Consider the following 13,788-nt stretch of genomic DNA (forward strand, 5'->3'; position numbering starts at 1 on the left):
CACTTCGGTATCTTCTTTACAACATCAACAGTCCACGCCCCGGGAGGCTCATCTAACCTACCTGTACAATCGACTCAAGAAAGGGCTCGGCGTACACTTCATCCGTAAAAAAACATCCCCCATATTACCTCCGCAGTTGACACCCTAGAAACAAACCTGGTCTTCAACTGCACCGGCCTCGCAGCGTTGTCTCTGCCGGGTGTACAGGATCCGAAGTGCTACTCTACACGCGGCTAGGGAGTACTTGTTTGCGCACTGGATGTGAAGACAGATATCATGCGGCATGGAAGCGTTTACGAAACGGAGGTTATTCCCAGATCCGTGTCGAGAGGGCAGGTTGTGCTGGGGGGGTGGTGGTGATGGGGCGATGTATGGGCGGCAGACAGAGGTTATAATCCCACAGGCGGCGGATATTAGTGCTGAACTAGGTGGGGTGAGGGTTTAGAGGGAATGCCTGGTGGTTGTTAGGGCGGAGAGGGTGCTTGTACATGATTATAGCCCTGGGGGAACGGGGCTCTCAGGCTGGGTATGGGATGGCGGGTGATGCTGCCAGGTGTGTGGAGGATGTTGTAAAGGGTATTGAGAGGGGTTGGGTGGAAGTAGACTGTAGTTCAATTCCTATACCTACAAAATTGTTTAGGTACTTTAAAGACCCGAATTCTAATTGCTACCTAGCAGCTAGTCAAACATAAGACGCAACTGTACTTACTTCAGGTAGATTTACCATCACCTGTCCGATGTTAACAGTCATATCTATAGAGCGATTTGAGCTATTGGCGTTGACCCTCCAACCTGTATTCATCAGGTAATGCGCCTCCGCGAATGAATACGTCCTCTTCGTCTTACTCGAGGTCATTCTAGCGTCGTCACTCACCGGCCGCCCCAGGGATTTAGATAGACAAGTTCGGATATTGGGGTTAAATCATCATCATCTTCAGATGCTATTGAATCATCCTCCGCTTCAATAGATGCCATAAATGTATCTTCCGCGTTAGTTGACGAGATGGAGCCATCCTCGCAGTCAGCTGGTGCCGTTACTTCCGCTTGCGACAGCTCTGTTGAAGGAGTTGAATCGATCTCCTCTGTAAATAGTGCGGCAGGTTCCTCCGCTTCCCTCGGTTCCAGATACGCTTGATAGAGTGTCCCACGACAGGCAGCGCTGGGTCCGCTATGAATAGCTCGGTTAGAGGGGATGTAAGCCTTGTTCGCACTATTGAAGCTGTCACTTACAAGGCCGGGTTCTCGGCTGGGATGACAGGTATTTGCGGCCCATACTCGGCCGCTAGACAATCAAGCACATGGAGACTTGATCCCACTCCGCCAGCTAAGATGATACCCTAGCTAGAGTGAGCTGAACGCAGCGTAGAGACCAGACGGAGCACAAACCTTGACAGGACTCCCCTGGTCCTGTGCTCTTCGAAGCTGGTCCTTGATGAGATCCTGGATCGTGGAAATTGTCTTCGCGAAAACTTGTGCGATGTCTGTGGGGGTAATCGATTCCAATACCGCTCTCAAGGTGCTGGTTGCGCGTTTCAGTTCAGATCGCAAAACATCGTTTATTCGGGCCGACTTCTCGGTATGCTGTGTGAGTCTCAGAGGGAATATGTCACTTGGCCCGCGCAAACGGAACTTGCGCTTGATTCGACCCTCCCATTCTTTGGCCATTATATAGTCACCTATGACCTCGCTCAGACGGTGCCCCATAGCGTTCGCTGAGCGGTTGAGTAGAGACTTGAATGCTGAATCAAGCTCATCACCCCCGCAGCAAACCCCTAGCGAGCCGCAGTCGGAGTCAGATTCTTCTGGTTTTGAGCTTATAAAAGGTGAAGCAACTTACACTTACGGCCAACAGACCTGCACATGTCTACAGCGCTTGGCTGCGAGACCTTGTAGGCTGTAGCCTCCTAGACGACTTGTCAGAAGCTCTGAGACCCAACAAGCGCCCATTCCATGCATTGTGTGTGCTTACTATAGTTCTGCCCCCCGCATAACAGATCACATAAGTGTCTCCAACATGGACCGATGTCACCGACTCGTATATAGCTGCCTGTGCAGCTGCAGTACTCCGGCGAGTTACACTAAGACTGGTCTGGCCAGCGGTACGACGATCCTGTATCCCAGATAGTCTTGCGGCTCTCCGCATTTCCTGTGATCCAGTTTGATCCCATACAGTCGGCAATGTGAGTAGAACATGAAACCTGAGGCTGTCAACGGTCTTGGACCCAAGATGGTGTCGGATGATCTCTGTTGTGTGATTCCACAAAGCCCGCAAATAGTGTGAAAGAGCATGGGTTGCTTTCAGATCTTCCACACAGGGCAGAGGTCCCCGCACTCGCTCAGACTTGGGAATGTCCTCCGTTCGCAAGACCGTGAACTGATTCATGTCCTCATTTGTTAGGAGTATCGCCCAAAGCCAAGGGAGAGGGATCTGCTGTTCAGGGATGCTGTAGCCCCAAGCATATCGCCAGTTATTGTATGACACCAGAGTTGGCACCTTGTTGACCAATTCCGCGCCATTTGGCCAGCTGGCGATGGAGTTTATATGCCCTGAAGCGATTTCTTCAGTCGTTGCGTATGAGATTTGAGTGTATCTGCTCCCGGTGAATCGTTAGTATGAACTCCGCAAACGTGCATCAGCCGCCACCATAAACCAACCTACTACCAATATCAATTCCTATCATAAGTTTACGCTTGCATCCCCCGGAAGGTGATGGCATGGCTGGTTCTGATGCGTTTAAAGATACAATATCCAACTCTCGGCTGTTTTCGCCCTGCATTTTATGGCATGGACTTGACCATATGCCAGCGATACTGTTGGGCGTAGACTTGAGAGGTCCCACAGTGTCCGGGGATACGCGGTCAAAGAGAGTACAGTAGCCAGAATGAGAGTTGTTGGCACTATCTCGGGATTGGCTGGGTAATGTGCGACCTTGTTTGGAAAGTTGTCCTTCTTCCGGCATGAGAGGATAATTGGAGCTGTCAACATATGAAGCAGACGGATCGGCAGCGGGAGTATGAGCAAGTTCGTGGAATGGGATCACGGACAGTAACTCTCTGGCATAAGCGGCCGCGTTGATAGCGGCGTATCCTTGCCACTCCTTGTTCTTGTGTGAATCGGAATAGTCACAGATGCCTCGAATAATTAAGCAAGGAAGAACATCCATTAGCCCGGCAGCTTCCATTTCAAAACATAGAATTCCATGGCGGTGGGACAGTGAGTCTCGCTTGACAGGATCTCGCGGTATCTGGTTCGCACAGGCAATGAGTCCGTAGAAGATGGAAGGCGCGGTCAAGTGCCGAAGCGGTCGGGGTTCGAGCATAGATCTGTCACAGCCATCACACCATGGTTTGTCCTTGCTATTGTGATCATACGAAGAGAGGAAAAGCAAGTCCCGATCATGTCCTGGAAACAAGAATTTTTCCGATAGGTGCCGATACCTCGTTAGAAGATCCGCGGTTGTTTCTTGAATGTTGCTGCCGTATAGGTGATGGCGAGCTTGCAATCGAGCGATCGCTGTTAACAGCACTGCTGGTGGCTTATCCAGAAAGCCGGTCGATCTGAACTCGCCCGCAAGAGCCTTTCCATAGTCGTATTGTATGACTCCCCCATACCCAGCAGTAGGCTTGCTAACAACAACATCCCCAAGCCTGATATTCGCCTCGGGACTTGGAGCACCTCCGGCGACCCCGACCATTAGGCTGAAACGTAGTGAGGGGAAACTTGTTCTCATGTGCATCGCAACAGATGTTGCTGAAGTCGTACCATAGACCCCAGCAGGAAGGCAGGCGACCACAATATTATGCAGACCTATACTACCAAGAACATAGGTATTTCCATCCCCCACCCGGGCGGGTAAAGGATCATGAACCACGTCGAGCATAGCCTCAGCCGCGGCGAGCTCTATGGAAAGGGCGCATATCCAACCGATTCGGTAGTCACTATGCGTCAGCATCGTCTCCAGCGATTAGTCTAGAGCTGTACCCTATCATCAAGAAATAGGTAGGGATATATGATGGAAAGAAAGCGGTACGGCGAGCGAAAGGATGAAAGAAGAAAGGGTAGGGAGTTGACCGAAAGGCTGGAAAAAAGCAAGTGCTTTTGGCGTCGGATCATCCGGGGCGCCGGCGGGGATAGAACTACCTGTCCGCCCATTTTCAGCCTTAACGCGATGGTCAACGTCTCGCTTTCTCGCGTCGTGAACTTAGGCCCAGGCTTCTGTATCACATGTGCAATTGAATTCTGGCATCTAGGCTTGGACGACTTATCGCCGCTCGTTAGGTTCCACGCTGAGGGGTTAGCCGAGGATATGGGCATCAACATGGGGATATTATGATTTTAAATTGTTAGATTGCGCGCTAAATACGAATCGTGTCAACCCAAGCCATAACCGCCAAATGAATTACTACCGCACAATCTCCAGTCCAGCTCGTACTTCTACGCCTGCTCCTGGCCATGTCCATACTGCTCATTCTCCACAGACGCCACAGGCTTTACCGGCTCAGCATGGAGGCTGGCAACTTGCACGGCGGCATAAAACGCAAGACAGTAGAAGAACGAACCCAGAAAGCTGGCAGCTTCGGTCTTGGCTATGTACGAATTGTACGCGGAGGTGCCGTAGTAGATGACGCGGTTCATGTACATGAAGCTGGTGTCGACGTAGTCACCCATTAAGGTTAGGGTCATGCCGACCGCGGCCAGGTGGAGAATTGTTGTGTTGATAAGGATAGACTGGATGTATGTTAATGTATAATTACTAAAAGGGAGGAAGAGGGCGTACCCGTGTCCGGGATTCAGCGGGCGCCTGTGCGAGTGTCTTCCCAATCGACGCTGCGGCAAGAAGCATTCCCGCTGCGCAGACAACGTAGAAAGTTGTCCAGAGTCCGCGCATGGCGGGAATTAGGATGTATGGGCTGTCGGAGAGAGCGGAGCCCCTGACATCGTTGTAGGAGTAGTGGTTGTAGGCGGTCATGACGCTGAGGGTTGGAATTAGAACCAGTCCGATGAGGACCGCCCAGTATTTTTGGATCTTGGTGATGACCGGCTGGACGTGATTGAAGTCCTTTTGCAACTTGTTTGAGATGGAGGTGAGGATTGCGACGAAGAGCAGGTAGCTGGAGACGTTGAAGAGCCAGGAGGTCAGCACCGGGGCCTGGTAGATGTTCTCGTAGCTGAAGATGTCGCATTCTTCGAGAGGCCTGTAGATGAGCACGATGGTGTAGGCGCTGTACGACAGTGTTAGTTTTCGAGTGCATGGTGGAGTAGAAGATGAACTTACAACCAAGCAAAGAGAATGGAAGTCACGAGCATCACGGAGCCCGCGACACGCTGGCCCTGCTTCTTGAGCTGGCCGATGCGGCTGCATACGACGAAGAGGAGCGCAAGGGTAGCGAGGAAGAAGATGGCGGCGAAGGCAATGTCGATCCTGGAGGCGTCGGTTTCGAAGGCATACTCGCTGCAGGAGGGCGTGCTGCCGGAGCTGAAGTAACCCCAACGAGCCATCGTGAAGGATTTGTTGCGGAAACAAAAGGTCAACAGGGAGATTTCCACCTTTTTAACCTGTGATTCAAATTCAAATCTCTGCCCTATGGCTCTGGTTCAAACCAACGCTAAATTAGCGTTTAGGTAGCGCCTCCCGGTGCCCCGTGCTGCAGCCTACGGACCCTCCCGCAAGGATTTTCTCTTGTTCATCAATCCTTCTGCATCAGCGCAACAGCTCGTGTAAGCCGTCGAAATGCCGTCCTCTTCAAATACTCTACCATTAGCATCATAGACCGTTGGAAGCTCTGCAAGCAAGCCTTCCGAATCGGCATTACGTTGATAATTGCCCCTTTTATAGGGCAAACCGGTGTTTGCGCCTGTTGTTAGCTTCGGACCAGCAATCTCGTTAAGCTTTAGCGCAGGCCCTGAGGCTCTTCCCAGCCAATTACACACAAGGAGACTCAGTTTAGGCCTTTGCACGGGTCTGGCCAGCATGAAAAGGGGCTGTTCAGTCCATCGTGACTCAACTTTTCGGATATCGGCTCGAAGGAGAGACAAATGTGATACCTTTCGTGCTTCAGCCACAGAAGCAAGCCTGAACCTCCAGGGGGTTGAGTATGTGCTCTCGTATAAGCCTTTCCTAGTTGGCTTTCTACTGAATCCACATCCGACCTGACTCCGTTTGATCACCCCACCTCGAACTTCAAGGTCGTCAAAAGCAAACTACCGATGGGTAGTTAGTACTAGTGATATGAAGACCGCTATCCTAGGACATAGACTGAAACGAGATCGTGGCTCAAACGGTTGTTGAAAGGTTCTATAGATATGTACGTCTTGAGACAGTTTATCCGTTCGAAGTCCACTCAGACACACAAAGGCAAATCCTGCTCTTCCAAAATATAGAGACCTCGAGATTCAGAACTTCGGGTGTCGAACTCTATTGGATCGGTACACGTTTCTCCGCTTTTACAGCCTAAAAAGAGTGGTTTCTCTTCAGCACCATGGATAAAGATACGGAATATATTGGCAACCTTTGGAGCAACTCGATTGAAAATCGGAGTCTTTCCCATCGGTATCTGTACTTTATCAAATGGCCCAAGTGACAATGTTGTCTTTTGATCGTGTTGTACGCTGCACGCTTCGAGCCGGTGAGGAAACAACCGATCCATCGACACAGAAAATCATCAGGTATATTTCGGAGGCGGAAGATCAGTAACCATAGCGTTGGTCTCATAGAGATTTCTGTGGCCACCACCCCTCTGCATTCCAAACCTCCAGAGGCGACTGTACGCTCTACATATGTTTTGAAACACCTAGCAGGCAGATCAGATATTGACAAACTTTGTTTCGATCATGAAGGGAAAATGAACGCCAAGGCAGGCGCTTCCTCGCAAAGTAATAGTTAGGGGTTTTGCTTCAGACGGGTTGTTGCTTCTTGACCTAAGAATCACCCCGTGCGTGGTATGCTTCATTGACATTTGGATTATGCCTTTCTGGTGAATATATGCTTACAAGACGATATAGAATCTACCTAAACAAACAACCAAAAAAAGTCCTCTCAATCCCCTCCCGGTCGCCTTCCATCCCCATAATAACCAGCTCTTCCCCTAGCCGCACTATCTTATCAAATATTTCTTTCGGAGGGTCCTTCGGGGCATAAGCAATCCAGTGGAAGCAGTTCTCGCCAATATGGGTTACAGTACGGTAGACCTCCTCTTCACTCAAGGCTGAGTAGGCGGACACAAAGCTCTTGAAAACAGTGAGAGGTTCATCAAGGCCGGTGAATAGATGCTGCATATACAGGTCGGCGAGGACATTTCCGACGTCACGGGTGAAATCGTCGTAGCAGCAGACTTCCCAGTCAACTATTGCCATTGAGCAGAGATTGTGTTGGTCGCTGGTTGAGCTTGATGGTGCTTGGAACAGGATACTGTACTAAGTCAGCATCTTGGAGGCAAGGAGGCAATTGTTAAGGAAGTACATACTTTCTTGTAGAAAAGTCCCCATGAACCATTACCCTGCTATTCTGAGGTCTCTGAAACAAGATATCCTTGACGTACCGCCGGACTTTTTCATCTTTGCATTGCCGCTCGACTGACTGGAGCTTCACGGCCGCGAGGTCGCTGTTTGAAGAGTCGCTGTTTCTTTCCACCACGTCCGCCAAACTCGATTCAATTCCTTCCTTTGAAAGTGCATGGAAACGGGCAAGCCAGCTCCCTAGTGCTTCTCCTGACGCCATGAGTGTCTCTTCATTGTGTTTTATCGTTGGATTCGTCAACCATGCATGCAGTGTCGAGTCATGCGGTAAGTCCTGTATTATCTCGGTGTTTTCTTGATTGAGATAGTGGTAAACATCTGGACACTTGATCGTGACAGGTCCATGTTGGAGCTCGCAGATTGGTGTATTTTGCAGCGCGCAGAATAAGGATTGTTCCGTGTTCTTCAGGTTCATCATCAGCATCGCGTAGCTGTGCCATACAGAAGGGGTATAACATACACACCGCGTAGTTGACATGGAAAGCTCCGGCATCTTGTCCAGCTCCTTCTCGGCGTGTTTGATTATCACGCTGTCGGTTCCATCTTGAAGAGTGGTGTCGAGCTTCCCGCGGTATGTTGCGTTTGCGATCCCTCCGCTTACTTCGTTGACGGACAGACAAGGGAATGGGGTGTTGCGTGTGGAGTTGAGGATTGACGTCTCTGACATTCTCGCAATAAGATAATTATGAAATTGGAAGAATATGAGAAGATTGCTGATGATTCGTGTCTTGTAGATGCGGTGGACTAAAAGAGAGCCTCGTCGATGCTTTTATATTGGGACTCGTGAACCCCGGGATCACCATGCGACAAGATCGTCAGTCTGCGAAACCATGGGTCGATCATGATGCATTGTATTGTCATTTTTGCAGTTCCGATGAAGATAAAGCTTCGTTGGGCTGGGTCTTAAGCTCATAGTGGAGCCGTCCTGGGGCGCGAAGGAAATGTGCGAAGATCAATTGCAGATTTAAGCTCCCAACATCGACCCTAGCGGCAGATCTGTTTTGGAGTGTGTCAATCCCCAGATACGTCATTATTGTATAGCGATTAGCGATTTCTGGCGATCGGCATATCGCATCAGAATCCCGATAGCTCATGCCTGCTAAAAGTTCTGCAAAGTGCGTAGATACCCTTCCAGCGGATCAGTAGTAATGTAGGCAATGGCAGTGGTCGGGAATCCTGCTGATACTGGTCGCAAGAAAGACGTTGCGGATATCGAGGCTAATAGAAACAAGCTACATTGCCCTGCAGTAGTCGCATCGGTGATCCTGCTCAAGTTCGCTCCATACCATAACCAATCGCTGCCACGAAAGCCTTTCTATCGACCTTGTGCGTTTGGCTTCCCCTTTTGACTGTAGCGGCTGATTTGAAATGGGCTTCCTCAACCTGATGCGTCCGTGTCTCAATCATCACCTTGGTGGTAAGATTGTGTCAACGTGTGAGGAGGGAGTCGGCTGTCAAGGCAGGAGCGACCGCGAGCCGGAGCCCTGGAGTTCTCTTGGGAAATCACCTCTAGTGGGACAAAGACCGTCCACGAACATCTTTCCGTTATATTCCTCCCTTTCTGTGACCTTTATTGGTAATCGTCTCCTTCGGACACACTTTCTGCAGCCTTGCCTCTCAAAAGAGTGTCAGGCCCAAAGGGTTTAGTCCATGAGAATCTCGTCGATTTGATCGCCCGCCAGTATCAAGATTCCCGAGCTCTGCCACTCATGGAAGAAGTCGATATGATGCTTTAGCGTCTTGATATCCGGAAAGACGACCGGGATTTGTTGACCTAGCAGAACGGTGCCAGAAGCAGCATTATCGGCCGCAAGGAGAGTGTCTGGGGTAGTGAGCTGGTGGGGCCGAAGTATTCGAGCTCCCCCCTGTTATTTAGTTTAAGGGAGAATTCACTAAACTGCGGGTTATTGCTCATGACTACCGAGCTCCATGAGGGCGAACTCTGGCTTGTCGGCCTGGAGGTACTGGTACCGCTGACAGCTCGGGTGCGTTGACTGTTTTTATGGCGTGCACTACAGAAGACCAGTCAGTTTGCAGGCATACAGGGATCACCGCATACGTTCGACCGTCCAGCAAGCTAGAGTATGCGCAGTCCCACCCCCGGGAGCAGCATACGGAGCAGGGTCTCTGGCCATCGCACTACATGAGTTAGAATCTGTCCGGTAAATGTTCGTAACCCTGTCTTACAAGTCGTTTTCGCTGGCGACAGTTGATGCACTAGTTCTAACCATAAGTCAATGCTCTATTCAATTGGGTGTACTATGACCTACCGCGGTTGTTTGGCGGGAAGATTGCTTGCCTCTCATTGTCACGACCAATGAAGACGGTGGCACTGATCGAGCAGGTATCGCCGATACAGTCCTTACACACAGTCACCGCGCTAGTATCCAGTAGCGAGTAATACATAACGGAAATATTACCCGGGAAAGATACTGCTCACCCAGGAAGCGGTCACGTGCCCTTAGGAAGGACTAGCCCTAGCTATGAGGAAGAATAGTGCTGCTCGCTCTCTCCATGATATCGGTCGTACAATTATTTAATCTTAGCTCTCCGTACATAATACTATCCATGCTGAGTAGGTTTTGCTATTTTCGATGACTAAAATCACTCTACAGCTGCTGCCTGCAAGTAATCACATCAGTAACAACATATATATATGTCTCTATTCACTCATAGTCTCCCTTCTCTTTGGGAACAGCAAAACGGGTCAGCATGTCAGTAGGCGCAGGAACCGCCACATTCTCATATATAATATGCTCCTTGCGTTTAGTGTCAACTTTCAGCTGGAACAGGTCTGGGCGATTGTAGTGCCCAACCGGATCAGCCACGCTCTTCGCAAAGGCAATCTCATTCATATACAGCTCCGCATACAGGATGCCCTCCCAGTCAAATGCCACATCTTCCATCAGTTTCCGGCGATCAGGGCCGTAGATGGCTGTGAATCCACCCCCAAGCTGCCCCATGTGCGATGCCCCCTCCTTGCCATTGTCGAACACCTCCAACGGCTTCTGCGTGCAACATTGGGTCGCTACGATCACAAAGGCTTACGATTCCACTGCGTAGAGTCTGTTGGCGACGGTGGCGGCCTGCATGACTCAATGGTCAAGGCAGAGATATAATCCAGAGCCGGACAGCTTACAGCTGTACGCGAAGAAGTCCTACATCGTCCTGCAACTCTGGACATTAGGCCGAGCAGCAGACCCCTCAGCCCTGGACGGAGACCACAATGTGGTCTCTAGCAGCAAATCCCCATGTCACCGGACAGCTCCAAGCCGCGATCCCCAAGCGAGTCGGAAATCCACACATACATCACCGACTATGCCCGCGCAGCTAAGAACACCATCGCCGCGGGGGTTGACGCAGTTGAAATCCACGCCGCAAACGGCTTCCTAATTGACCAGTTTACGCAGGATATGTGCAACAGACACACCGACAAATGGGGCGGCAGCGTCGAGAACCGCTCGCGGCTCGCTGTCGGTGTGACGAAGACCGCCGTTGACGCTGTTGGCCCCGAGCGCAGGGGTATCTGGCTTAGCCCCTGGAGCAAGTTCCAGGGAATTCGCATGACCGATGTAATTCCACAATTTAGGCATCGAGCCCGCCAGCTGTCGAAGTTCCGTCTGGCGTATATCCTTCTCCTTGAGTCGCGGGTCTCCGGGGCCGGCGATGCCGAGGCGAGCGATCAGCTGGACTCCTTGCTAAAGGCTTTTGGAAAGGGTAGCGCTGTGATTGTGACGGGTGGCTATACACCGGATCGGATCGAAGAGGCTCATGACTAGACGTACGTCCCAAACACCAGATCTCGATCCTAGGTGACAACCAGCAGATGTAACCTGCTAACCAACGAGGTTCCTCAGATCCGTACAAAGCTTCGACATGTTGATATACACGGCCAATGGGTTCTCCAAGAAGTTCAGGCAAAGCGTGTTGATATCCGGTGGCGGAGATGCTCGCGGATGGCCCTACGAAGGTCCTACCAGAACAGAAACAACAAGAATTCAAGAAGATGCTAAGATATGGGCTCTTTACTGAGTGATGTGACTTCTTTCTATCATAACTAATGCCAGAAAGCTAGAACGACAAACCGAAAGGGGACTGCTATGATTTGAACCTCGACATGCAATCATGCGCCGTGCACCATTCCACAGGTGAACCATCCCCCAGGCGATATCTTTCCATCAAGCTCACCCATCACACGTACGGATCGCCACTGGCCTTACGCTTCCTTGATATCGCCATAGCTTCCTCCGAGAGCGCCTCGGTATTGTCGTCCAGCTCCATTGGGTCCTCGACGATGTCTGAGTTTTTCAACGCGTCGTCTGGATTATCACTTTCTTCACTCTGCTCACTTCCATCACTCTGCTCACTTTCTTCACTCTGCTCCCTTGCTCCGTTTCCAGCGTATCTCTCATACTCCTCCATAAGCTCAAAGGCCTCTTCTGATCGCCCGGTTCTACGTCGTATGTCCACAAGGTGGAGGAGACTCTTTTGTACCACCTCTTTCGCTGCGTCGCGCCCCGTGCCAGCTTCTCTCACGAATTGAAGGTGGAGCTCTGCGTCCTCGAAGCGGCCCAGGTCCATCAACGTGACTCCCAGATTTGTCGAACTCTGCAGCGTCTGCAGGTCACCAGGAGACAAAGCTTGCTTGCAAGTTTCAACCAACTCGCTAAATATAGCCTCAGCATCTTGAAAGCGGTTCTGGTTCCATATCATGACTCCCCACTGGTCCATTGCTTTAAGGGTGTCCGGATGATTCGCACCTTTAGATGCCCTGGTGCGGTCAAATATCTCTTTTCGCAGATGTTCTGCCTCCTGGAAGCGTTTCTGTTCGTAGCATATCCAGGCGAGCTTGGTCAGCGCCAAGACTAGTGTCTTTTCATGACTCTGACCCAGGTCCGTTCTGTGCCTTGCTATCAGCTCGAGCAGTAGCTGCTCGGCCTTTTCAGGCTTCTTGATGCATCTGTACGTCCCCACGAGGAGGAAAAAGTCAGATAAAGTGTCTGGATCGTCAGGACCTTTGAGTCTCTTTGTTCTGCCGTAAACCTCGCGCTGGTAAATCTCCGATTTCTCGCATGATCCATGCTTGTGGTAAAATGACGCAAGAGAACGCATGCACGCGAGGGTGTCTGGATGATCAGGTCCATTGAATTTGCTAGTGTCATCATGGGACGTGATTAGGAGAGTCTCCTCCTCGGTTCGTAGCCCATGCTCGTGGAATTGCTGGACGAGGCGTTTGATCAAAGAAAGAGTGTCCGGATGAGCTGGCCCTCGGATCGCCCTCATGAGCTCCAGAAGTTCCTGCTCAATCTTTTGGGCCTCTTTGCAACGTTTACTTTTGTGGTACATCTCGGCCAGCGTTTCCATGCTTTGGAGCGTGTCTGGATGCCCGGAACCCATTGCAAGCTTTTTCAGTTCCGTAAGATCCTCTTGTAGACGAACAGCCGCGTCTGTTGCGCCCCGGTCATCACAGATATACGGCAGCTCTCTCATCTGTTCCAGAGTGGCGTGGTCTCTTTCACCGAGTTGAGCTGTCTTGATTCGAAGAATGTCCGTCTTCAGCTCATGCGCGGAGTCGAACTTTTTCTGCTTCAGATAGGTGTCTACCAGGAGCGACTTGCACAAAAGCATATCTGGATGGGCTGGGTCCAGCACGTTTGTTGCCTTTTCCAAGATGCTAAGGAAGTCCGCCTCCGCCTTGTCGTACTGGCCTTGTTGGTGCAGAGCCCATGTGGCCTGAATGCGATAATTCAACGTTTGCGATGACTCTTCACCGGCGATCTCCAGACAAGTGTATATGAGCTCTTTATACAGGGCGTGGGCGTCCTCCCATTGATAGAATTCGGCTAGTTCCTCGGCGTGCTTTTGCATTGACCATACGGTCTTCGATTCGGCGGCAGTGGCCGTGCGGCGTAGCAGAATATCTCCCTCCTTTGTGATCTCGGCTTGTAGTTTGTCTGCCTCTGGCGTTCTTTCTTGGTCGCGGAGCATCGACAGCAAGCGACACTTACTACGCAACGTGCACTTTTCTAGCCCCTTTATTTGAGCTGTGGAGTTGATTACTTCCCACTGCAGTTCCTCTGCCTCCACTAACCGATCTTGAGCTAAAAGGATATCCACCAAGCTTTCCTTGTCCCGATAAATGTTTTGGCAGAAGGTATCGCCGTCTTCCCAGTCCGAGTCGCCATCTGATAGCGATTGCAAGACGTCCCGCAGTATCGCCTCGGCCTCTTGCCATTTCCTCTGATTGACCAGGTTGGTGGCAAGGTTGCTCT

General features: G+C 50.9%; 6 protein-coding genes across 6 annotated transcripts; 1 reads left to right on the plus strand and 5 right to left on the minus strand.

Annotated features, from left to right (window-relative positions):
* Nucleotides 1-870: 870 nt before the first annotated feature.
* Nucleotides 871-3,953, minus strand: BJY04DRAFT_215048 (uncharacterized protein; the record flags this gene model as incomplete). Its single annotated transcript, XM_073715385.1, has 6 exons — nucleotides 871-1,168; nucleotides 1,231-1,337; nucleotides 1,387-1,772; nucleotides 1,838-1,904; nucleotides 1,970-2,591; nucleotides 2,656-3,953. The coding sequence occupies 6 exons, from the start codon at nucleotides 3,951-3,953 to the stop codon at nucleotides 871-873; spliced, it is 2,778 nt and encodes a 925-aa protein (XP_073574399.1).
* Nucleotides 3,954-4,435: 482 nt separating this feature from the next.
* On the minus strand, nucleotides 4,436-5,500 carry BJY04DRAFT_215049 (uncharacterized protein; the record flags this gene model as incomplete). The annotated part of the gene is made up of 3 exons (XM_073715386.1): nucleotides 4,436-4,729; nucleotides 4,779-5,223; nucleotides 5,277-5,500. 3 exons carry the CDS (start codon nucleotides 5,498-5,500, stop codon nucleotides 4,436-4,438), a joined length of 963 nt encoding a protein of 320 aa, XP_073574400.1.
* A 1,506-nt stretch (nucleotides 5,501-7,006) lies between these two features.
* On the minus strand, nucleotides 7,007-8,183 carry BJY04DRAFT_215050 (phosphotransferase family protein; the record flags this gene model as incomplete). The annotated part of the gene is made up of 3 exons (XM_073715387.1): nucleotides 7,007-7,409; nucleotides 7,465-7,919; nucleotides 7,977-8,183. The coding sequence occupies 3 exons, from the start codon at nucleotides 8,181-8,183 to the stop codon at nucleotides 7,007-7,009; spliced, it is 1,065 nt and encodes a 354-aa protein (XP_073574401.1).
* A 976-nt stretch (nucleotides 8,184-9,159) lies between these two features.
* Nucleotides 9,160-10,479, minus strand: BJY04DRAFT_215051 (uncharacterized protein; the record flags this gene model as incomplete). Its single annotated transcript, XM_073715388.1, has 5 exons — nucleotides 9,160-9,338; nucleotides 9,632-9,655; nucleotides 9,704-9,739; nucleotides 9,787-9,896; nucleotides 10,187-10,479. 5 exons carry the CDS (start codon nucleotides 10,477-10,479, stop codon nucleotides 9,160-9,162), a joined length of 642 nt encoding a protein of 213 aa, XP_073574402.1.
* A 288-nt stretch (nucleotides 10,480-10,767) lies between these two features.
* On the plus strand, nucleotides 10,768-11,295 carry BJY04DRAFT_215052 (uncharacterized protein; the record flags this gene model as incomplete). Its single annotated transcript, XM_073715389.1, has 1 exon — nucleotides 10,768-11,295. The coding sequence occupies one exon, from the start codon at nucleotides 10,768-10,770 to the stop codon at nucleotides 11,293-11,295; it is 528 nt and encodes a 175-aa protein (XP_073574403.1).
* Nucleotides 11,296-11,534: 239 nt separating this feature from the next.
* On the minus strand, nucleotides 11,535-13,643 carry BJY04DRAFT_181591 (uncharacterized protein). The gene has a single exon (XM_073710211.1). It carries the CDS (start codon nucleotides 13,502-13,504, stop codon nucleotides 11,708-11,710), a length of 1,797 nt encoding a protein of 598 aa, XP_073574404.1. The 5' UTR covers nucleotides 13,505-13,643; the 3' UTR covers nucleotides 11,535-11,707.
* Between the last annotated feature and the right edge of the window lie 145 nt (nucleotides 13,644-13,788).

The sequence above is a fragment of the Aspergillus karnatakaensis genome (assembly GCF_047715665.1).
Source record: "Aspergillus karnatakaensis strain CBS 102800 unplaced genomic scaffold BJY04scaffold_9, whole genome shotgun sequence".
In the NCBI taxonomy this organism is placed as follows: domain Eukaryota; kingdom Fungi; phylum Ascomycota; class Eurotiomycetes; order Eurotiales; family Aspergillaceae; genus Aspergillus; species Aspergillus karnatakaensis.